The sequence below is a fragment of the Hylobates moloch genome, unplaced genomic scaffold (genome assembly GCF_009828535.3).
Source record: "Hylobates moloch isolate HMO894 unplaced genomic scaffold, HMol_V3 SCAFFOLD_33, whole genome shotgun sequence".
Classification (NCBI taxonomy): Eukaryota; Metazoa; Chordata; class Mammalia; order Primates; family Hylobatidae; genus Hylobates; species Hylobates moloch.
Window position 1 is genome coordinate 1,334,272 of NW_026652308.1, and position 24,097 is coordinate 1,358,368.

A 24,097-nucleotide genomic window follows, 5' to 3' on the forward strand; every position below is an offset into this window, starting at 1 on the left:
CTTCAGCCTCGATGCTCCAGGCTGCATTTCCAAGGCAGCCTCAAGTCCCATGTGGAAAAGGGGACAGCTATTGACACTGGATAGCTGAGGACTCCCCAAAATTCCCTCTAAGGGCAATTCTCACTGGACTCTAGTCCTAAGTCTTGGGATAAAAACTAGGAAGAAAGAAAAGTGGTCCTATGAGAACTAACTTCCTTCTCTTCCTCCCTCCCTTCCCTCCACCTCCCTTTTTCTCCCCCTTTCCCTCGCTACACTTAAAAATAACTGCTATGGGCCAGATTCTATAATTGCCGTGTGAGCCTAATGACAGCTTCTGATAGTTTAAGGAATTGTTGAAATCAAATCAATTCTGTCTTTTATTTTGAGCTGAATTTTGAATTAAAATTTTTATTTTCTCTCTTCACATTTTTCCTAAAGTCAAATGCCAAAAATCGTGATGTGAGTCTGCCAGGGAGGAAACGGCTTCTCTTCTCCCCCAGTGCTTCCCAGCCTTTGAGTGCAAAGGTCTGCTCTCTCAGCCCAGAGGGTTCTACTGAGTTTCCAACGTGGACAGTAAGATGCAGAGGCAGCCTTGATGCCTCTCCTTGGGTCACTAGGAACGAAGCTGGCTCCCTCAACCTACTGCAGAGGGAGAGTGCTAGGGTCCCTGAACAGGTGGGAAGGTGGCAGACACTGCCAGTACTCACTTGTTTCCATAGGGAACAGTAACCCCAGCCACAGGGCCAGTGTCGCAGCCCAGGAAGAGGAAGGAGACGTAGCAAGCAGTGGACACCAGGTTGACGAGCATGGCCATCCGAATGGCCCCCAGGGCAGACAGGCTGAGCTTCTTCACCAAAAGACCGCCCAGAAAGATACCCAGACAAGCACACGGGATCGCAGTCATCCCTGGAAGGAAAATAGAGGGGCAGAGCTGTGAACAGGGAAGGTGGGGCCAGTCTACAGACGGGCGGGCGGCAGGCCTGAGGCTGAGTCCCGTGAATGCCCCATGACCCCACTGTGGTGTCACTGCCTCCATGGGACACTGGAGTCTTCAGGAAGGGCCTGATTTATGCCCCCAGGGAGCTCATGGAGAACTGGGAGAGACAGACATAAAGCAACTCTGCTTCATGAGTCTAAGTGCATGCACCTGTCCTGCTAAGTGGGGCACCCTCAGGAGAAACATAACCTGAAGAGGGGACTACCAAGAGACGGAGTCAGAGAGACTGGGAACACAGACGTGCCTTCGGGAGAGTACATATCATGGAGCAGTGATGTGCTCTGTGTGCATTTTTTGAGATGATGTGGGAAGGGGACTCGAGATCATTTAGGGATTTTCTCCTCGTCTTCTAATGAGGCAAGAAGGGAGGGTTTCACAGAAAGTACGGAGGCTGTTTAACCTAAAGGTCACGGAATTCACCAGGCCACAGAGTGTTTGAACCAGCTCCGCCACCCCTCAGGAAGTGGCATCAATCAATATGTTTTGTAGCTCTTGGTGAATAAATGGCATATATATTTTTTCCTTTCTCTCTCTTCTACCCAGGGCTATCTGCAAGGCAGCAGGACCATAAACCTGTTATTTCTGATTCGCAGAGACCATGGCATTTTAGGAGGACCAAAGGACCCCAGGGTTCCAAGCTCCTGGGTTGGTTTTGCTCCATTCTGATTCATCTAATCTAAAACTCAGCTTTCAATTGCCACGTGTCATTTATCTACCATGTAGATTATGCATTGCCAATTTTCCAGTCTAGGCTGCCTTCTTGCCAATCAACAGACCTCTAGGTCAACGGACTACATTAAGCAGCTGGTATGTGCTAAAGGAATGCAAATTAATTTTAATATTGGGTGAGAAAAAATATAATCGGGGGGTATAGCTCTGCGAGAAAACAGCACAAGTCATACTTAAAATGACATATAATATTTCTTTATCATCTGCTGCTCTTGGAGTATCTGTGCTTGGTTTTCTTCCCTTGGTATAGGAGTGATCTCATGAGCCAGCTCCTGGGTGCCTCTTTATCCTCGTCCCGTGCCGCGCTGCCCACCCCAACCGTGCCACTGTCCCTCCTTTCTCTCCCTAGGACAGGCCAAACAGTTCCGGTTCCCCAGACTTTGCACATGCAGTTCTCTCTCCTGGTACACTTGCCCGATGTGTTTACTTGGCTGGCCCCTACCCTCTTCAGACAGGTTTCCCAGGCCACCCTATGTAGAGATCCATGCACCCGCACCCTGAGATTCCGTACTGTTTTCATGGCTCTCCCAGCTCTTTGAAACAGCCTCATTTATTTTTGGGTTTCTTGTTTCTTGCTCTCTCTCTCTCTTTCTCTGCTAGGATACAGCTTTCCTGTGGACAAAAACCCTTTTTGTCTTGTTCAGTCCAGCCTAGATTTTCTGTGTCTAGCATGGTACCCAGCACGGAGTGGGCATCCAAGTATTATTTTCAGAATGAATGAGCTAAGGAACAGATTGGATGCATGTGAATGGACATCAGTGACAACATGCCCACACCCAGAAAGCAGGCCTGTGTTTTGTTTCATTTCCTAGCAGAGACAGTGGGGGTGTCACCTGTCAAGGATGGTAACCATGGTAATCACAGGCTTTCACACCTTTTCTCCAAGCCATCGTCAGGCCCCCTCCCTCCCTGATGTGTGTGCTGTCCTTAACACTCCAGGCGGTGATCAGAACTTCCCTGAAATTCCATTCTCATTACGTTAACCTATGCAGATTGAGTCCTTTTTATCTTCACTCACAAATCAACACCACCAGCTCTTTAATCACCTGTGTTGCTCTTCTCTGAGCTCTGCCCCATTTGCTGATGACTTCGCAGGGGGTGGAAGGGGGACCCAGTGCTGATGCTCTGGGATGACTGCCTGGGCCTCATCTCCCAAGTCTGCCTTTTCTAACCGCCCACTGCCAGCCCCTCTTGCAGCCAGCCTCCAGAGTCCACACTGACTGGCCTGTCGCCAAGGGCAGGGCACACACCGAGGGCACCAGTGCTGCTTGCCTGGACTGCCCAGCGCAGGAGAAGGTGCCTCCTGCCAAGCACACCAGCAGATAGAAATCACTGGGAGACAAAAAGGCGCAATAAGGCAGAATTGTGTTTTTGACCTTCTGCCCTGAAGACGATTGATTTGTTTGTCGATAGAAGACACAGGCATCTGTTCTGAAACAGAACACGGCCCAAAGTTGAAGCAACTGTGCAAATGTAACCAAAATGGAAGAAAAAGCAGCAGAGGAGTCAGCAGGTGAGAGATAAACTCTTCAGGCGCTGAAGGGCTAAACCTGAGAGATCCTGGGGATAACAAAGAAGTTACAACTTTAATTATAAAGAGGTGTATTTTACCCTGTGTCTGTCAGGCAGATATTAAAGGGCTGACTGCATTTTGCCAACACCTCTTGGAGGTAAAATTTACCAAGTGGTGGGTGGTGGAGAGTTATTTGTGTAAATGAAAAACAAAAGACTTGTGGTACCCTGGCAGTTCCCAGGGAGAGGGGTGGTAATCTGGCCATACCATTGTGATAGGGTTTTACATTTTATTTAATTAATTAATTAATTAATTTTATTTTTCTAGATGAAGTCTAGCTCTTGTTCCCCAGGCTGGAGTGCAATGGCGCGATCTCAGCTCACTGCAACCTCCACCTCCCGGGTTCAAGTGATTCTACTGCCTCAGCCTCCCGAGTACCTGGGATTACAGGCATGTGCCACCATGCCCAGCTAATTTTTGTATTTTTAGTAGAGACGGGGTTTCACCATGTTGGCTAGGCTGGTCTTGAACTCTTGACCTCAGGTGATCCGCTCGCCTTAGCCTCCCAAAGTGTTGGGATTACAGGCATGAGCCACCACGCCTAGCCTACATTTCCTTTTAAACTGAGATATGTTATGTCCTGTGAAGTACAGAGAGCTTAAGGGAACAGCCTGATGAACTTCTGCATCTGTACACACCCTGTAACTACAGCTCAGATTAACCTTAGAACATTTCTAGCAGCCCAGGAGGCTCCCTGGTGCACCTCCCAGTTAGCTTCCCCCAAGGGTAACCACTATTCTGGCCTCTATCACCTCAATTAATTATTCCTCTTTTTAATTCATCTAAATATGTGCTCTTTTGAGTCTCATGTCTTTCAACTCTGTGAGATTCAACCACATTGAGGCATGTAGCAAAGTTCTTTGTTTCTCATTCTGTGTAATAGTTTACCATAGAACATTCTATAATTTATCCATTTTACATTGACGGACATTTGGGTTGTTTCAAGTTTGGGTCTATTATGCACAAAACAGCTCTGGACATTATTACATATGCTATGTAAATGAGTTAACATAAACACTTATTTCTGTTGGATAGATGACCAGAAATGGAACTGATAGGTCACAGCATAGACATATGGTTAGCTTTAATAGGCACAGCCAAAGAGTTTTCCAAAGTGGTGGCACCAATTTGCATTCCCACTGGCCGAGGATGAGAGTTCCAGTGGCTCCACATCCTCCCCAACACTTGGTGCTATCAGTCTGGTGGATGTTTAGCAGCATCTCATTGTAGTTCCAATGTACGTTTCTCTGATGACTCATGATGGTTAGCACCTTTGTGTTTGTTTCTTGGCCATCTTGTGGCATGACAGGAGATTTTAAAGGGAAAGATCAGAAAGCATCACCTTCCCTTTCCTCTCAGCAGACAATCTGACTCCTACTTTACAGAGAAGATGAAGTCTGTTGGAGCTGTAGCTGCCCCCATGCCTGGCTGTATCACCACACTCTCAGTAGCTTACATCACGTGTCCCTCCCTCTGCTCTTTCAGAAGAACAGGTGAACTCCTCTGTCAAGGGCTGTCCACCACATTCCCTCTCTCTGCTGCAAATCCCCAGCTGTGGGCTCCTTTCCCTCCACTGAGAAACCTGCTCAAGTCTTTCCTGTCCCAGCAACCACATAGTCACCATTCCCTCCCTCAACTCCAACACACATCACAGGCCACGTCTTCTCTCCTTTCTCCCCTGGCTAAGTCCCGTCCTCACTGTCTACTCCTTCCCTCTGGTGGGCTGCCCTCCACACCACAGAACAGGTGCCACCACTGCCACTTCAGGGACACAGCCCTGACACATGCTGCAAGCTGTCCTCATCATTAAAGCCAACAGAGACATTTGGGCCCTCACCTTGCTTGACTGCTCACATTGCAGATGGCTGCTTTCTTCTTGGAATCATCTCACCCTTGACTTCCATGATCCACATTCTTTGCATTTCTTTTGGGTGCTGTTGCTTAAATTTCTCTGCAGACTCCTCTATTTCTTCAGGTTGGGGTTTCACCTATCTTTTTCTAACTCTACACATTTTTTCCTATGTAAACTCCACTCCAGTGTCCTCAACTACTATCCATTTACTGAGGCAACTGAACCTCCACTACTACATATAATATCAATTATCATCCCAGAGACCCTTCTTGACCCCTCGGCTGAATACTGGACATCACTTAGATATGCTATGGGCATCTCACACTCAACAGCTTCAGGTCTGATCTAGAAACTTTGCACAGATCTGATTCTTCTTTGTTATTTCCAGTCTTTACAAATGGTACCACAAGCTCTCCAAGCCAGAAATCTGAGAGCCATTGTCGATTCTTCCCTCTTGTTTAACTGCTATGTCTGTTGCTGTTGTGTCCACTACTTATCAACATCTCAGCTGATTAACTCAACAAATGCAGCTTCCTGTCATTTGAAGTAAAGGATGATATATTGTCACAAAACAAAAAGCAAACTAAGACATGCTGTAGGACCACATTCCTTACCCTGCCTAAGCAACACTGCTTCTCATGAGTACAAATTGGTTTTCTTTAGTATGTCAACTCTGAACAATTGGGAGTAGAAACCTGTAGTCTACGACTTAAAGAACTGTAAAGCCATGCCTGACCTTGGGGAGAAGGAGTGTCATGATCCATTAGTTATGTCTGCTGTGAGCACAGGGAGGAGTAGGGAGTGTATGGCTTCCAAGCCCTGCAGTTAACTATGGGTTTCATGCTGCCAAGAATATTCTTACTTTATGTGGCTGATTAAAACCTGCTAACCTTTCAAGATTTATCCTTCTTCATCATATCTTCCCCAGATTTCCCATTTCACACCCATCTATCGACTTACTGGCCTCTCAAATGTACATTTTATATTTTCACTCTTTATTATCATGTGCTTTTAGCAATTGATCCAGGCAGGCAGATCTTACTCTGAGAATATACTTTAAATTCCTTGTGCACAGAGGCCACATATATCTTGTTGCTGTAGGCCCAGAGCAGAGTGGGGCTCTTAGGCAGGGCTCAGTAAATTTTTAGTGCCTTACACACAGGACACCCTCCCCTGACCCTCTCAGGAGGCCTGAGGACACACTCACCAAGCAGCTGGTTGGCAGAAGAGGTGGTGAGGTTAAACTGCTGCTCCAGGTACTTCCCCAAAAAGGCAGCAAAGCCAGCCACCACTGCAATCTCCATGCAGGCGGCCAGGATGATGCAGGTGAACACAGGGTTTGAGAGCAGGTGCTTGGTGACCTTCGGGATCACTGCAGGGAGAGAGAAGGCAGATGGTCAGGGTCAAGGTCACCCCCTGTGCTCCCATCTTATAGCCTCCTGCTCCTAAGGCCCCTTCTTGGCCTGCTCTTGTCCATTTCAGCAAACAGCATCCAGAGGCGCTCAGTTGCTAAGGCCAAAATCTACACCCCATAAGTCATCCATGATTGTGAAATCTCTGGCTTCAAAGCATACACTGACATGTTGCCAATTACTACCTTCTACTAAAACAGGAGAGAGTATACCAGGACTTTTCTTACAGTTTACTAGACACACTAAAAATTTTTTAAAGCAATGTCAGAAGATATTTTCATCCTCTACTAACAAAGAGTTTGGGGTTTGTTTCTCAAAAGAAAAAAAATGTGTGTGTGTGTGTGTGTATATAAAATAAATTATAAATATCAATATATTTAAGTATATGTCAATATACCTATTGATGGATCGATATATATAAGAAAATCTACTTAACAGTTTCAAGAAAGATATGAAATTCTTGTGCTCTCCAAAATGTGCACATGCCTAATCAAACCCCTTCTTGCTATCTTCATGGCTACCTCTCTGGCAAAATTTCCGTCAGCTCTCACTTGGAGACCACCAGAGCCACCCAACTGGGGTCTTGGTTTTCACTCTTGATCCAATATAATAAGTCCCTGAGTAGCAGTCAGCAAGATCAGCTCAAATCAGTTTCCTGCTCAAAACCCTGGAATGGTCAAAATCCATAGGCTGTGCCATGGCCCGAGGTCTGCCCCTCAGTGAACTGATCACACCCCCTAGCCCCTCCTCTTCCCACCCTCCAGTCCAGCCCCAGTGGCTCTTGCTGTTTCTCGCCTGCACCCAGGTCCACCCCACCCAGGTCTTTGTCCTTGGGGGTCTTCCCTATACAAGAATGCTCTGCTTGTAGATCTTTGCTGAATGTGTTTCCTTCTCCTTAGGGGGTCTCTTCTCATCACCCAGTCTACCCTAGAAGAAGCCTCCTACTCAGTCCTGGTGCTCAGGGCTTCTGTGAGAGCTGGTGACGGGCAAAAGTGCTCTGAGGTTCATGCACCACTTTAAATAATGACAGAGCCTGAAAGCAGGAATTGTTGAGGTCTGGTATTTCATTCTTTCTTTATTTTACTCTATTTTTCTTAAAGCATGTGGTTTCATACACCACTAAGACTTCCCCTTATATTGGTGCTTTTAAAATAGGAGATTCGTTTTTTAAAAATCCTTTGAAAACAAGCACATTATTTGGATATTCCCAGCAATCAGAATCATTGGCATGTGGTCTTCAGCCAAGTCTCCTAAATTATGGTATGACGTATCCTGGCAGTGTGCAAGAGAGCTCTGGGGCACCAGGACAACCCTGTCATTTCAATATTTGTGCCATGATTTTAATGTGTCCTTACAACAAAGCTGAAATACAGCTGATACATCGAATGTGTGGTTTCATGGCTGTTATGGCTTAAGACACTGCTAGGCTACAAAAAGTAAGTAGATTTAAAGTTATTTAAAGAGAAGTCTTAGGTGCATAATGGTTCAGGCAGAATGCAAATAAAGCAAAAATTATAGAGGTGGTGTCCCAGAGACTAAAGTTAGGGAAGTCTGTGCTGCTGCGATCATAAAGTGTGGAATATCTGACATGCAGTTTACTTGTTTCCACCTGTGCAAACAGAACAGATAAAACACAGAGTCCCAGAGGAAGGAGGTACTACACCACGTCTAGGAAAAACTGATCAGTGCTGTGGTGGCATGCAAAATAAACAGGTGGGCCGGGAGTCTCAGACTGCATTCCAAGGTGATGAATTAGCCAGCTGTCCTAAAGAACAGAGCTAATTATCAGGCTCAATCTCATCTCCTAGGAGATGAAACCTCTAAACGGCCCAACTAATTAGAATAAAATAATAATAGGGGATGCATAAGTTTTTAATAATATTAACAGACAAGCTCAATAAGTCAAGAACTGGCAGATATACAAAACTTAGAATTTATCATTTCTAGGAATGGTATCAAGTTTCAAGAATGAAAATAGAAGACAGGCATCTAAGGGTTCTTTGACATAACAAAAAGAACTTAGTTATGCAAATGGACTGAGCTAGATGACCAAAAGCTTGGAATTGGCAAAGCCTGAGTAACCGAATCCTAAGTCATAACCAGATGATAACCAGAGCTGGTGGCCTTGGCTGTTCTGTGGTGGTTCCTTGTAAAATTCCTGAAACATTAGGAAGGCAACTCTCTGATTAAATAAATGCACAAGTAAAAATAACACTTTTAAAAGGGTATGGATAAGAATAAAGATAATAAGAAAACAACTTTAAGTCCATGGTATTAATAGACTTATATCCTCCTTGATTTTAAGTGTACTGGCCTTTATGTGTGTGTTTTGTCTATTTTTACAAGGTTTAAAACATTTACCATCATCTGAATTTTTAGAAATATCATTTCAAATAAATGTTTAGAAGTGTTTACTTTTATAACACCTACATGTAAATGTTGGGAAATTTTCCTGTGTTAAATCCACACTATGTTTAAAGTATGGTACAAATATTTAGAGTAATCCTGACTGTGAAATATTTAAATATGTGGATTGTTCAACAAATAAAGATGAATTCATTGGGCATAAACACAGGACAGTGAGGTAAGCATTTATCTTCATGTACAGAAGCCCCGTGGATGTTAAAACTCTATCCTCATAAATCACTACTAATGAGTGAAAGCTGATTTGCTATAGTGTGTGGCACGTTCTGATGGTGTAGTGTACCCGTGGCAAGAAACCTGTCAGTCATGCCACAGAACAACAAGTTTCACAATGTAGTGAGAACAGTATGGATCACATCAGGTTATAATAGTGCCTCCTTGTAATGAATACATTTGAATGTCCTGGTGGTTTATATGTTTTGGCAAGTAATAACGCCATTTCTCAATCACAGTGCTCTTTTGGAATAAAGATATCTAAATTCTGGAAACATTGCCAATGGCAAATAGGCAGGCTGGGGACATTCCAGGAAAATGATCCTCTGCCGTGCTTTCACTGTAGCCTTTATTTTTTTTCATTAGGGTGCAGAATCTTCAGAGTCTAGGACTCCTGGAGAATAAGGCAGCACAGCCACACTTGGTCACAAGTAAAACTGCTGCCAGGCTGATACCTCCAGCATTTGCTGATTAGCAACTTTGCTCTTTGGCTCATCAATGACACTGATGATGATTTCAGTTTGATCACATTATCTATTTAGGTCCTGGTATCTCCCTGTCCTTGTTCAGAGTCATCATGATTTGTTTGGGGATGAGGAAGGCACTGTTCAACAGAGGCAACTCCGGTTAATGGAATGCTTTTATACTTCATCAAGCAATTTAATTATTCTGGAGATAATTCCACTTCAGTGGGAAGGATTCCTTGTCAAGATAGGAGTCTGCCTGCTTTTGTCTTAATATCTAATAACTAATTTCTCCTTGAATTAGATGTGAAAAATCTTAGGTTTGAGAATGATTTGACTGAATCATTTGACTTGAGGAAGCCTCAGTGGGCCTTATTTGCATGAAGAACATTCTTTTTTTCCCCTCTGCCAAGGCAATTTGCCTCCAGAAATGAGTTTCCTCTTGGGTTCACTATTTCCTTCCAGGTTCTTCCTCCCTTCTCCAGTTTTATTGCAATGACTTGTAGCACCCTCAAAAGATGATTGCTTTTCAAAGCAATGACTTCCATCCCCAGTTTTATTGCAATGACTTGTAGCACCCTCAAAAGATGATTGCTTTTCAAAGGTTCAGCCTACCTTCCGAAACCCTAGTTTGAGAAGGGCTATTAATTAGCTTGGTCCCAGGGCCAACCTCGTGTTTCAAGCTTTTTCATTCAAATAGATTGTTAAGCCTATAAAATTCTGACTTTTTAAGGAGGCAGCAGCTAATGGGGTGGCCCAGGCAAACAGAAACTGGTGAACCAAGGCCACACCAGGCCATTGAACATCTACAGACTTTCTTAGCCATGTACCCCCCACCTACCAATTTAGCCTCAGAACTTGGGAGCTGGAGGTGGGAGGTAGGCTGGCTTGAATTATGCAGCCTCACCAGCTGGAGAAACCTTTTCAACTCTCATTAGGAGCTTGGTACTGTCACCAGCAAGATGACACAAAGTTGGAAAGAGCGGCAGGAGAGCGGTCTCTAGGGAAAACAGGTTTTCTACTGCTAGTCTTCAAAAGAGATTCCTGTAGGATTAAGAGTTCTTGGAAACTTATGGGTCCTTCAGGACGGAGAAAGGCAGATTTTGGAGGAGTCATAAAAACTAACATTGACAGAGCATTTCCTTTGTGCAAAAATGCCGTTCTAAATGCTTACCTATCTGCTCACATGATGCTTACAACAAACCTGTGATCATGGGACTATTAAATCCTCCATTTACAGATGAAAAAGCTGAGGCAGAGAGAGGTCCCATGGTTAGAGCAGCACAGCAGAAACTCAAACCCTGGTACCTGCTGCCATGGCATGTGCTTGTAACCAGTATGCTATTCTGGTCTGGCCTCTGAGCTGCTCTTGGTTTGAAGATTAAGCATGCAGGCTACTCCTGGTAGTCAAAGGTGCAGCTTAATTCTAAGAAATAATGATAGTAATAGCAATAATAATAATAAAAAATTTCTACTTAGGTTGGGGAAAATGACCAGATCTGGCATTGATCTGGGACTTAGTCCTTTTTTTTTTTTTTTTTGAGGGAAGAGAACTAGCGGTGAGAGGGAGGGAGAAATATTAATAAAAGGAAGAAAGAATTGTAGAGCTGAAAGAGGAGGCTTGTACTGTAGAAAAGGTTTTGCTGAATGAGGTTGTATAAAATAATGGCTAATAACCTGGTCTAAGGAGTCAGGTAATGGGGATTGAATTCTGGCTTCAAGGCTTTAGTAGATGTGGAAGTGACTGGAGCACAGAACTCCATCCCACAGACTGCTATAAAGATGAAATGAGACCCAAGTGTGTAAAGCATGTGGCCCAGTGTCTCTGGCACACAGGTGTGAGCTCAGTAAGAATAATAATAATTAATACAAAAAAGTGATCCATGGTCAAGTCAGGGAGGAAACCCTCAGGCTCCTTGTCATGTGGAGTGTTCCTCGGAGCCGTGGGGATACACGGCTTGCTGCAGATGTCTCTGTGTTTGCAGCTTGGTGAACTAGCAGAGAAGGGAAAGAAGGTGAGGTGCGGCAGCCATAGCCATGGAGAACGTGGGCTGGGCTGAGTTCCTGGGCCATTTCTGTGGTCAAGAAGAGCTCCTACCTCCAGAGGGCCAGGCAGCAGGCCAGGTCAGGAAGCAATGTACTTGTCCATGGCCTTGGTTTCCATGTCCAGTTCCCTGGAATTGAAGTTGCCCCAGGCAGTGGTTATCGTGGGGCTCAGTGTACCTGCTGGACTCTCAGTGCGTTTCTGCTTTAAATCTCTCTGCTGAAGTTGGCCTTGACTTTCTTTTCCTTTGATAACATTGCTGTCAACACACTACTGTCATGGCTCCCAAGAAGGGGAGATGAAGCTAATGCATGCAACTGTTCAGTAATTACAACGGTAGCCAATGCTTTTTGGGTTATCGTCTTAACATTGTCATTCCAGACATGAGAAAACCAAGGCTTCATTGGGCGGCTATAAATTCCACCTTGCCCAAGAATGCAGAGCTGGGAGGTGAGGGAGGGTGGATTTGAACTAAGGTCAGCCTGAGCTCCAAAGTCCACATGCTTAACATTCAGGTATTTTGTGGGGACTTGAATCTATAAAAGTTGTTTTTCTGAATGTTGAGTTGCCATGAGGGGCTTCCCAACACATGAGACCCACAGACAGGAGACAACAGAGAGCAGGGAGGTCTTAGATGAGATAAATGACAGTCTTCAAATCATAACTTAAAAAAAGGGAAAGAGGAAGAAATAATAAAGATGTAGAAAAATACTCTGACAGAAGTACAGGTGTGAATCCAAGGTGGGGTGACTCCTAGGAGAAATAGTGTCATGGAATAGCATCAAGGTTTAGCAACCACCGAGTTGGTTGCTGATGTGCCCTGTGCAGGCTTAAGCCCTTGTGCTGATGTGCCACGTGCAGGCTGGATGCCCTTGCCTGAGTCCCTCTCGTCTCCCAAGCCAGAAGCCACCTGGGAACAAGGATGGAGCAGTTCCGTCATTAGATGTGAGCACCACGCCCAGTAAGAGCAGACACTTAACAAACTCAAGGTGTATTAAAAAATCTAATAAATAAATTTTAAAATGAATGAATGAATTGCAAAGCTTTGAAGGCTAACTGTTATAGCCTCTTAAGAAACATCAACTGAGGCAACATAAACAAACTTATGAACAAAGCATTAGTGACATGCCACAGGTTCACTGTCCAGGTGGAAACACGTTTAGACCCTCGCTTCTACAGTCAGGGTGAGCTTATTTGGTAAGTCAGTTCCCCGCCATTACATGTCCCCTTGCCTGTACAAATGCAGGAGGACCAGCTCTGACCTGTTGGCCTGCAGAGGAGATCAAAGAACCCCCATTGCTTCTGGCATTCATGTGCAATTGGGAGTTCCCAAAGAATCATCTAGGGGGCTTTGAAAAGCTACGGATGCTTGGACCCCTTCTCTACCCACAGAATCAGAACTCCTGGGCTGTGGCCCCCACACAGGGAGGTTCAAGAGACTCCACAGGTGATGCTGACTCAAACTCCTGGCCTATGGGGGCAGTAATCCAGAATGTCAGTCTCTTCTTCATTTACACTGTCGATTCTGGAGGTGTCTAAGCCATTCCCTTGCGAAGGGGTAGAGGAAAGCCCAGGTGGGAGAAGAGGCCTGCAATGTCTGGGAGTCTTCTAAAAGCAAGTGCCTGCCACACACTGGCCCCAGATGGGGCAGCCTCCGGCTCCAGCTTCAGACCCACTGTGGTTTCATTGCTGTGGATGAACTTGCCTCCTAACCTCTGCCCTGGGCTATTGAGGAGCCCATGGGAGCACTTCCTAGCACCTTCTCATTGCAAGTTTGTGAGAAGCAGCTACCGGGTTTCCTTTTGACCATCCTCTGGAGGTAAGAGGCACAGGGTAGTGCTTCCTTTGCACAGAAAAGCTTGTGGCTTGAGTGAACAAATAAACGATCAGCACCAGAAATGAGCGTTTAGAATGAAATCCCAATGTTAGCTGGGTGCGGGCTGGCTGGGATAACTCCCCCATCAATTCTATTGATTCCTTTAAGGTCACCAATGCTTCATAACCCCACCAAGACGGCCCAAGAGAAAAAGAGTCGTATGGCTGCCCATTAGCCAGTTTAAAGCACGAAGCAAGTGTCTGCAGAGCTGCAGTTAGCTTCCTGCAAGCTGCAGCTCCAAATTGGTGTCACCCCAGTCATTTCCATCCCTCTGGAGTGTGAAGTCACAAAAGCGCAGGCTCCACTCAGGATCGCAGAGATGAAGAAAGGAGCCTGGGAGGCAGCAACGTCTTATTCAGACCCAACATAGTGTCTTTCCAGGTCAGAGGCAGCAGACAGAAAAAAGACTAAGGGAATAGTCTTTTGTAAGCAAACAACCGCTTTCACTACTCCAGGCCAGCCTCTAAGAACCTTCTCTGGGAGAGTGGTGGCCACCTCCGTGGCAGCAAGGCTGACTGCATTTGGCATTCATGAAAACTTCAACAATGGGGGCATTCACCCTGGAAAGTCTGGAAAGAGAGATACTGACATTCATAAAAGAAACAGTGGGGGTGAAATACCCGATGGACATAAATGCCCATCTTCAAGCCTAGAGTTCCTGATGGTATTTCCTGAAGTGTTGAGTTTACAGCAGGCCTTCTCAGAGCCTTCATATGCTAATATATCACTTATGAATCTCCACAAGGATCACAGTGTCTACAGTGTCTCAAGCTTATTTGGTGAGTGAGTCCCCTGCCATTACATGTCCCCTGCCTGTACAAATGCAGGAGGACCAGCTCTGACCTGTTGGCCCCCAGAGGGGGCCACTCAAAGAACCCCCATTGCTTCTGGCATTCATTGGCAATCGGGAGTTCACATAGAATCATCTAGGGAGCTTCGAAAACATCCAGATGCTTGGATCCCTTCTCTACCCACAGAATCAGAATTCCTGGGCTGTGGCCCACACACAGGGTGGTTCAAGAAACTCCACAGCTGATGCTGACTCAAACTCCTGGCTGGGAAACAAGGGCTCCTCAGGATAAAGTCCAGATGCTTCAGAAGGGCAATGCTAAGGCTTTCAATAACTCATTCATAATTTCACAAAAGCCTCCACAAGCAGCTTCAGATACCAGGAACTGCTGGTGTGGGAGCAGCCCCTAGTCTGCCTTCTAGCATGACCTTTTCTAAAACCAGACGTCTAGCTCCCAACAGTGTCTTGGGCATTCCTGTCCATGTGTCTCTGCTCATCCCTGTCCCCCATCCCAAAGCTCTTCTCTCTCCATCCATGGGGATCCTGCTCATCCTTCCAGATTGGGGTGAAATGCTACAATCTTTAAGCAAGTATCTCCAAGTCCCCTCTCTCTGGTCCTCAGTTCATCCCTTTGAAACTCCTGTGAGCCTTTCCACTTTCTACCCTGTATTCTGGAAGCATTAGCCAAGTAGCCACAGTTAATGTGAATAAAACAGTTCCGAGTCACATATGTTTGAGAAGTATGAATCTCAGAGAGGATCAAACAGCACACAGGTTCCCAAAGTTATTTGGCCATGTAATCATTTCCCCATCCTTATGTTATTGCTGCTGTTGATTTGTTTTTCCCTGAGTATCTCAAGGGACCCTCATTGGGAAATGCTGCCTTCTAATTATTTCCTTCATTCTTTCATTCAACACGCACTCCAGGAATACCAACAAAGTGCCAGGCATCATGCTAGGCCCCCTCACATGGTCTGTCTCAGGAGCTTTGCTGAAATAACTTGAGAAGTGCAGCTGTAGCTTATCTATGCACCTATCCCTCCAGTGCTGTCCACAGCAGGTCCCCTCCCCTATCAATCAATATTGATAAGAACTTAAGCCAGTGACCAGTCTGGTCCATGGGGACCTATAAAAACAACTCCTGTGACATGGCAGAATGTAAATCACAGCCTGGCACAGGATTCCAAGCATTTGGGAGGGCAGATGGTCTCCTTCACCATGGAATCAGGAAAGAAAAACTTTAACAGGAAATCCACACACAGGAAGAACATGGTTCTGAGGACACAGTGCACGATTAAAAAAACGCTCAGCTGGTTAGCCGGCAGAACAAGGACTCTCAGATCACCACGCTCCTCATGATAACATTATGCTGAAAGCCAGGCATGGGGTTTTAATTAAGAAAAACATAGCAGAAACTGACTGCTAGATGGTAATGGATAGAGGAGGCCGAGATGCAGAAGCATGAAGTGGGTCCTGTGGCCAGGCCTGAGCCGTGGAGAGGCATGAGCTGGGTCCTGTGGCCAGGCCTGAGCCGTGGAGAGGCATGAGCTGGGTCCTGTGGCCGGGCAAATGTGTGGCTCCTGCTGAACTGTAGGAAGCACGGTGGTGGGGCGGGGGTGAATGTGCTCCCTGACCAAGATGTAAAGCACCTGCCAGAAGATGGGCAAGTGACAACACGAAGCCCAGAGTCCCCAGGGCAAGTCAGTTTTGGCACCAGGGCTGGCACATCCTCTACCATTCAGCAGCCAGGGTGCCAGGAGCAGACCCTCTCCAACACAGGCAGTCCCGTGTGGGCTGGTGGTGGCACTCAGGACACCTGAAGCTCTTGCCAAGTCTATGTCCACGGATTGGTGAAACACAGGCCAAAACCCTGAGTGGGAAGTAGGGGGCAGGGGAGCTTCGGGGAAAGCGGCAATCCATTTACTCCCTCCCCTATCAAATAGCAGGCACTGAGCACCTGCTGTGTACCAGGACATGAGCAAAAACAATTGCAGTCCCTGCCTTCATGAAGCGTACAGAGTAAGTGAATAAAGGAAAATTACTCACACATATAAAGGAAAATTATGATGTGCCTTGGAAGGGGTACCACCAGGTCAGGAAGATGTTCCCAATAAATGACGCATGAGCTGATGTCTGAAGATGAAATCAGTAATTCCAGTAGAGGGAACAAATGCAGAGTCCTAGGAGGAAAGGAGCCTGGGGTATAAGGAGAACTAAAAAGAGGCCAGTGAGGTGGGCGTGGAGGGAACAGGGCATGACTGGCACGAGAAGGGTTTGGAGGGACTCAGAGACCATGGAAGGACTCTGCCTCCTTCCCTTAAAGCAAGAGGCAGCAACTTGATCAGGTGTGTTCTGAAGAGATCACAGCATGGACAACAGCCTGGAGGGCCCAGGGCATGCTGGAGTGTGGAGTGTTACCTTGTTAATGTTAACAAGGACTCTCGGATTAACAGAGATCAAGAGCAGGCTGGAGAGAGACTTGGGTGGCAAAATCAGCTGAACTCCATGATGGACTGCATTGTTCGAGGGGAGGGGAGGTGACAAGGACCCAGGAGGATCTCAACTCCTCAAAAGGTGAACCTTCTCTAGAGCTTGGGCTCTGCATGGCCTCTTTTGGAGGGGGGAAAGGCTGAGCAGAAGTGTAAGTTTCTCAGACACAGGAAGGGCTTTGTTACATGGGCCCCAGCCTGATTCCCTTTCTCCTCTTTCATCAGTTTATGAACAATTTAGTGAACCCTTACAGGAAACAGGCGAAAGAGCACGGGATTTGGAATCTGGAGAAATAGGTCCAGCCCAGCCAAGGGAATCTAAGTACCCGGTTTAACATCACTCACCCCTCCCTGTCTCCCCAACCACCTGCCAGCTTTGGTGTCCTGATCACTGATCAGGACAGAGGTTAGTAACATAACCACCCCATCAGCCACCTGTGGGGGCCAAATGGGAGGTCGATGCAAGAGCTCTGGAAATCATAACTCATCTCCTAGATTTGGGTGGTGGCTTTAAAGACTCTGAGCCTGAGGCCCCAGCCCTGCCCACCCAGCTGGCACCTGCTGGCACCTGCTATCTTTTCTGGGACAGGAAGAGACCACTCGGCAGTCAGCGTGAAGCGCTCAGTGACAAGAGTGCTCAGCTTTTGATTGCCCTCTCTTTCAGTGATCAAAGGCAGGACTCTCCCTTTGGATTTTAAACCTCTGGTGCGGTTATACTCATCCCAGCTAGAAAACCTGGCAGAGGGTCAGGACAGGCCAATGGTTGCAGGGAGTTGGTTCTTCCCTTCCTTTTAGGCTGCAGCTGTGTCTGGAAGCCCCGTCATTTTAGGGTACATCTGTGCTGTTGCAGCCAGCAGCCGTAGTTTTAGTACACTCTGCTAAGAAGTCAGTTAGCACCTGCTGATGCCACTTATTCTTTAAGAGAGTGTCCGTTTAGTGTCAGAAGTGGCAGCATAATGTCATTGTTAAAAAGACAGACACTGGAGCCTTCGCCCGGGTTCAAATGCCTTTCCTTTCCATCTACAAGCCTCACTTGCCTTACTGGTAAGTTGTACCGATGCCTCCTAAGGTTACATGGATGAAATATGACAGTGCACAAAAAACAATCATTACCTGCTACTTGTGCACGTGTCCACATCTATACATACATGCAGGCTGGCAAGAAAGTATTCACTTATTACTTCATTCAACCAGTATCACCCTACATGCCATGCACTGTTCTGTGCATTGGAAATGAACAGATGAACTACAGCTTCATCCCTGGAAAATGTATAATCTTTGGGCAGATACAGACAAGCAGAGAGATTGCCACGGTAATGTGTTCACAGGTGCTTTGCAGGGATTCTGTGGAACTCAGAGGAAAGCAGCTAATCTAGCACCGGGTACATAGGGGCAGGTACACAGAGGGGCTTTGCAGGGCTTCCTGGGGAGGTGAGAACAGAGTCCAGCCCAGAAGTGAACTGAAGGAAGAAGGGCATTCCAGGGAGAAATAGCAGCAAACAAGAGACTGCCTGATGCATTCCAGGAACTGTACAGAGCTGGAGGGAGAAGGCAGATGGACATGTGGCTGCAGAAAGGTCTCTCAGGGCAAGAGATGCTGGAGACAACTTACAATGAAGCACAAAACTGTGGAGATGCTATTTAATATACTATCTGATGATGATACTGTACATTTGTCTATTACAGTCCCTGAACTTCTTCCCTCCAGGTGTAGCCTCTCACAAGCAATTCTGCAAATTCTGAGCATTTGCTAGATTCAGCACACTAGGTGCAGTCTTGCCCACACACGGCTTAACATATAGGAAAGGGGAGGATAGGACACAAGAGGATGAATGTGAGGTGTGTAAAAAACAGGCCATCCAAAATGCAAGATCAGGGAGGAGCAGAGCCAGAGCCAGGTCTTAAAGGAAAAGTTATTTGGTGGCACAGCTGAGAAGTAAAAATGTGCCTCGGCTTGGCAGGCCCCCACATCAGGGAGATACTGGCATTTAACAAACCCAAGCATTTGTTCATCTGCTTTCTGCATGGTAAGATGATTATGGGGCTGTTGCTGTAAGATGGGGACTTCCAGGCTGACCTGGAGCAAGACTCTGGGCTTTCCTTCTCTCAGCTTTGGATAAGGGTTACAAACCCAATTGATGGCTGACTGTTGGAAGCAGACCTCTGAAGCCCGCTTTTTTTAGGGAAATGTTCTTAAAATCGAACCACAGACTCAAAGCCCCATATCACCAGAGCTTGGTTTTCTCACCTACAGACAGGAATAAACAGTGATACCGACCTTACACAGCTTTGGTAAAGACTAAACCAGACACCACATGTGAAAGCTGAGAGGAGTTAAGTGATGTGGCCAAGGCTGCGTGATTAAGAGGCGACTGAGCTTCTTTTTAACCCAGGTGGGTCTGCCTCAAAGCAGACAGCCCCATTCTCTCCCAGGAGCAGGAGAAGACTCTAAGTTCCAGAGAAGAGGGCGCTGGAAGAGCTCTTCCTGGTGCAATGCCAGCTCTTCTCAGGGGCCTTTGCTGTCTGCAGAGCATGGCAGGGGACACAGATTGATGGCTAAAGAAGAAACCCATTTGCAAGCTCAGACAAAACGGATGAGAAATTGCAACACAGAGGTTTTAGGAGCCAAGTCAGTTCTACGTATACATGCAACGCTGTTCAGCTTATTTAAACCCACAAATGTGTAACACACTGCATGTATAGAAGTGCATTTGCAGCGTGGGTTTCCCAGGATGCAAACTGGATGAAGGGTTTTGGAATGCCAGGGAGCACTGCATGGTGCTTTTGGTGGAAAAACTCATATAGCAAAAACATGTGTCTCGCATGGAGAAATAAATCATGTAAACGACTGTGGCCGCACTTCCTGCACTGGCACATGTAAAATGTGTTTATTAGCATAATAGCTCATTTCACTGTATTTTGGCTCTTAAGGAATCTTGCAGAAACACTTTCTTCCTTTCCTGTTGAGACATCCTTTTAGTCCATCATGGACCAATTGCCTCTGGGAATTGTTCATTCTAAATTAAAATCATTAACCGTCAGAAGCGAAGCCTGTGTGTATACAGATCACAATTTGTAATCAATATGGCCTTGCGGGTCCCCGACTTGTCTACCTGACTGTGTACTTGTCAGCTCAACGGCAGCTCACCCAGTGCTTGCTTACGTTGTCATTGCTCTGACCTTGCCTATTGCACCCTAGTGGAATATAAGCTCCAGAATATAAATCGCTTTAGTCAAGGCTGTGCTCAGCACCTAGTAGGGTCTCAGTAACTACCGATGGAATAAAACAAATGAGTTAATGAGCGACTGAATCATGACCGAAGAATGCTGAAGCCATGGCAGGCCTCAAGACTTGGCTCAGCTCTGCCGCTGACCCTTCCCCCACCTGTGACTCCTGACCCAGGAGCGGTGGGCTTCTCTCTGCCTCTTTGCTGCATTTCTGTAACCACCTGTACTGCTTGTTATTACGGTTCTCAAAACACTGGGCTGCCTTTGCTGACTTGCAAGCCTGGTCCTATGTGGGATGGTGAGTTCTCTGATGGCACCATTGTATCTTTTTCATCTTTTTATTCCCAGAGATGAAAGATAAGTGATTACTAGTGCAGCTTTTACAATCAGAGCCCTAGGGAAACCAGGTCATCATCCAGAGATGGGGAGCAACCTGCAAACGCTGTAGTCGCCCAGGGCCAGGATGTCCTTTGAAAGCCACACTTTCATGCCTGCCCAATTTATTCCTAGTCGTCTAGTTACCAGGACACTTTCTATGGATGGCTGTTCTATTAGGGGAGTCGCAGGCATCACTCTCCTGCTACTAGGGGAATCGCAGGCACCTTCCTTGCCTGGGGGCTGCTGGAAGTGAGACTTTTATTAAGCACATGTGCATGGGGACGGGGACATTCCAAGCCAAGGCAACCTTAGAGGACACAGATTGGTTCTCATTCTCATTCTGCATCATTGTTTGTGTTTCACCATTTTGTCAGAAAAGTTGCACTTTTTTTCTTTAAAAAATGATAGCAAGAGCTTTGCTGCATCCTAAAGTGTGACTGTGTCATTAAGACTGGGTTAATATTTCTTTCTGCAGGAAAACATCTCTCATCTTTAGTGGAGGCAATGAAAGGACAAAGTGAATCTAAAGAAATGTAATTTGGAGGTGGCTTTTTTTTTGAGATGGAGTCTCATTCTGTCACCCAGGCTGGAGTGCAGTGGCGCAATCTCGGCTCACTGCAATCTCTGGTGAGCTTGAACCCAGGATCAAGTGATTCTCCTGCCTCAGCCTCCCAAGTAGCTGGAATTACAGGCACGTACCACCAAGCCCGGCTAATTTTTGTATTTTAGTAGAGATGGGGGTTCACCATGTTGGCCAGGCTGGTCTTGAACTCCTGACCTCAAGTGATCCACCTGCCTTGGCTTCCCAAAGGGCTGGGATTACAGATGTGAGCCACTGCACCCGGCTGGAGGTGGCTTTTTAAAGAATGCTGATATCAGGCAAAGGAAGCCAACTTTAAAATTCCTTTATTGCTTCCAGGTGCTTATAGGTGGCCTGAAAGAATTCAAAAAAGCTCCATAGACTATTTTGCTTCCTTCTAAAGACATTTATGTTTATTAAATGTCAGGTCCTGTATTAACCACTGGGTCCCTTTAACAAATGGTAGCTATTTTTGTTTTTATTAAGCAAGTCAGGTTACTTACTTCTCAGGAATAAGTTAAGCACCTGGCTGGTAGAGGCCAGCCATGCAAGCCAGTATTATTCTGCCTCCACCAAGTCCCCGAGCACCCCAGTCCTGGGTGCCACCCCTTCACTCATCACCCCCATCCCAATCCCCCTACTGTTCTGAGCAGAGGCAGATGAGGCCACCTTTACCTCTCAGCTGCTGGAAACAGGAGGCACTGCTGTCTGGCTCCAGGGGGTGCCTCAGGACCCCGTTGCTGGGCTTGGGTCTCTCGTATTCTCTTTCGGGGAGCATGGCCTGCTCGCTTTCCATGGCGGGGTCTGAGTGCGGGGGCAGGGACTGTGGAAACCCAAACATCAAGAGGGAAGAGAAGAAGAGTAAGGCACCGCAGAGCAGAAAGCCACCCCACCAGGCTCCGATCCAGCGGGGGTCATCCGGAGTGATGTCCAGGTTACCTGCAAATGGAAAGAGCACAGCTTAGTGGAGAAAAGAAGCCTGGACCACTGGGGATTTTGCTGAGAATCTGAGTCAGCTGAACAGAGAGGGCAAGGGCTCTAGAAATGACTTGGGGTCGGAAACACTGGCTGCCAGGCTGCGAAGCCTATTGTTCCACACCAGCGGCTCTGTTTCTCTCAAAGCCGGAGGCTGATCACATTCCCTCCTTAATTTTCTTGTCTACCCTATGTTTATATCAGTCTAAACAAAAACAGTGAGAAGCCAGACATTCTCTGAATTTAGGCTAAAACTGGCTTGGCAGAGCTGCCAAGGTGTGCTCAAAGAAACACAAGGAAATGTTTATTGTTCAGAGGTAGATTTTCACCAGGTATATTCACTCTTGGCTTCCAAAAAGCAGCTCATATGAGATCCCACTCAATGCCCCACTCACTGTCTTAAATTAGGTTCACAGCTCATAAGGGGAGGCACACAATAGGGTTTTAGAGTATGGCCTCTGAAGCCAGGCTGCCTGGGTTGAAGTCCTACTCCCTTGTCTCTGTGTGACCCTAGGCCAGTGGTTTGAACTCTCTATGCCTCAGTTTACTGATCTGTATAACATCTATGATGATGGCAGCACTTAGTGGGAAGATCAAATGACCACACCAGACATAAAATGCTCAGAAGAGAGCCTGGCACATGCTTGGGCACCCAGATGATGGTAGCCTGTTATTTATGGTGAGGGTCCTTTGTTTCCATGCATTAATTAATTAATGCCAACCTTGTTGATGGCCTGTGGTTTGGCACCAGCTCTCTAATACAAAGCTTTGCAGCCAACTCATGTGCTTAAAGGTGCTATGCATGTGGTTTGGTGGCGTTGTACCACTATTTCTTTGATTGTGCCAGCTAAGTCACAAGAAAATAAACTTCAGCTTACCCTTTGGTACAGTTTTTCTCTTTCTCTCTCTTTACAACTGCCTTGCACAGCGTGGCTCCCAGGTGAGCTGCTTAGAAATGTCTCTTTGATAATAAACCATGCCCCTGGAACATGGAAGGAGAACTGGGGAGGTCTGGGCAATGGTGTATGAGGTAAGACCAACAGGGCTGCAGGCCTGGACCAGATGGATGGACAGCTCTGGGAAGAGTAATGACCGCAGACACCAGATGAACACTTCAGCATTCATAAAATGCTCTCCCTGAAGCCTCCTCAGCTAGCATTAATGATAATGCCAGCCATCATTTATTGAAGGCTTCCTCTGCACCAGGCATTATGCAGAGCACATTCTTAACTGTTCCAGCCAACCTTCCCCATAACTCTACAAGGCAGGACTTTTATTATCTCTATTTTCTATAGATGGAGAAACTGAGACTTAGAAAGGTTAGGTTCCTTGCCCAGGTTCGCGGGGCTGAAGAACGCAACACAGGTATACACATGCCAAGGTCCACACTCTCACCTTTCTGTTCCACTGCCCCTCTTCAATGTCTGGACTTTGTTCTGGGCTCCCTATAGGGCCCGAGGTGAATGATCAATTCCTGCTCTTTGTGCCATGAGCCTAAGGCCACCAGCTCTTCCAGTAGGTAGCAAGTGGCCTTTGGAACACTGGTAGTCACTGTCCTGGAGATGCTGACATACACCCAGCAGCAATAACAGCACTACGATGGACCAGATGTTTCTGCATAGCTACATGCTGGAGAGGGGACAGTGTAAGCTTTGAGGACTTGGGGCTGAATCCCATCTCTGCCACTTACTAGCATGTGATACTGGGCAGATTACTTGCGAATCCCAGCTCTGCCACTTACTAGCATGTGACACTGGGCAGGTTACTTACCCTCCTTGAGTCTTAGCTGCATCATTTGCAAAATTAAGACAGCTTCAACCTAGAGTGGTTGCAAGGATGACAGGCAATGAGCAAGAATCACCTGATGCATAGTAGGCTCTTTATATAGAGAGTAGATCTTGTTATTCTCACTTTTATGTACATATATGTATATAAATGAGAATCTCAAAATAGGGATCTTTTTAAAAAAGGGTACAGCATGGGAAAACACAAGGTGATCTTGAAAGCATCTTTATGCAAATGAGGGAAGACACAAGGAAGTGAAACTGCCTCTGGTAGCTGAACAGGAATATTTTCACTAGTCACTTACTGTGT

At 46.4% G+C, this 24,097-nt stretch overlaps 1 protein-coding gene across 6 annotated transcripts in view; it reads right to left on the reverse strand.

Moving 5' to 3' along the window:
• The window catches only part of LOC116463341 (solute carrier organic anion transporter family member 3A1), a 326,247-nt gene that overhangs the window by 41,639 nt on the left and 260,511 nt on the right, over positions 1-24,097 (reverse strand). For all 6 annotated transcript variants that reach the window (XM_032146404.2, XM_058434558.1, XM_032146403.2 and 3 more), the window contains exons 4-6: positions 21,704-21,967; positions 6,338-6,502; positions 687-885 (exon numbers count right to left, since the gene is read on the reverse strand). In XM_032146404.2, the coding sequence (XP_032002295.1) occupies positions 687-885; positions 6,338-6,502; positions 21,704-21,967 (628 nt within the window). The remainder of the gene's footprint in view (positions 1-686; positions 886-6,337; positions 6,503-21,703; positions 21,968-24,097) is intronic.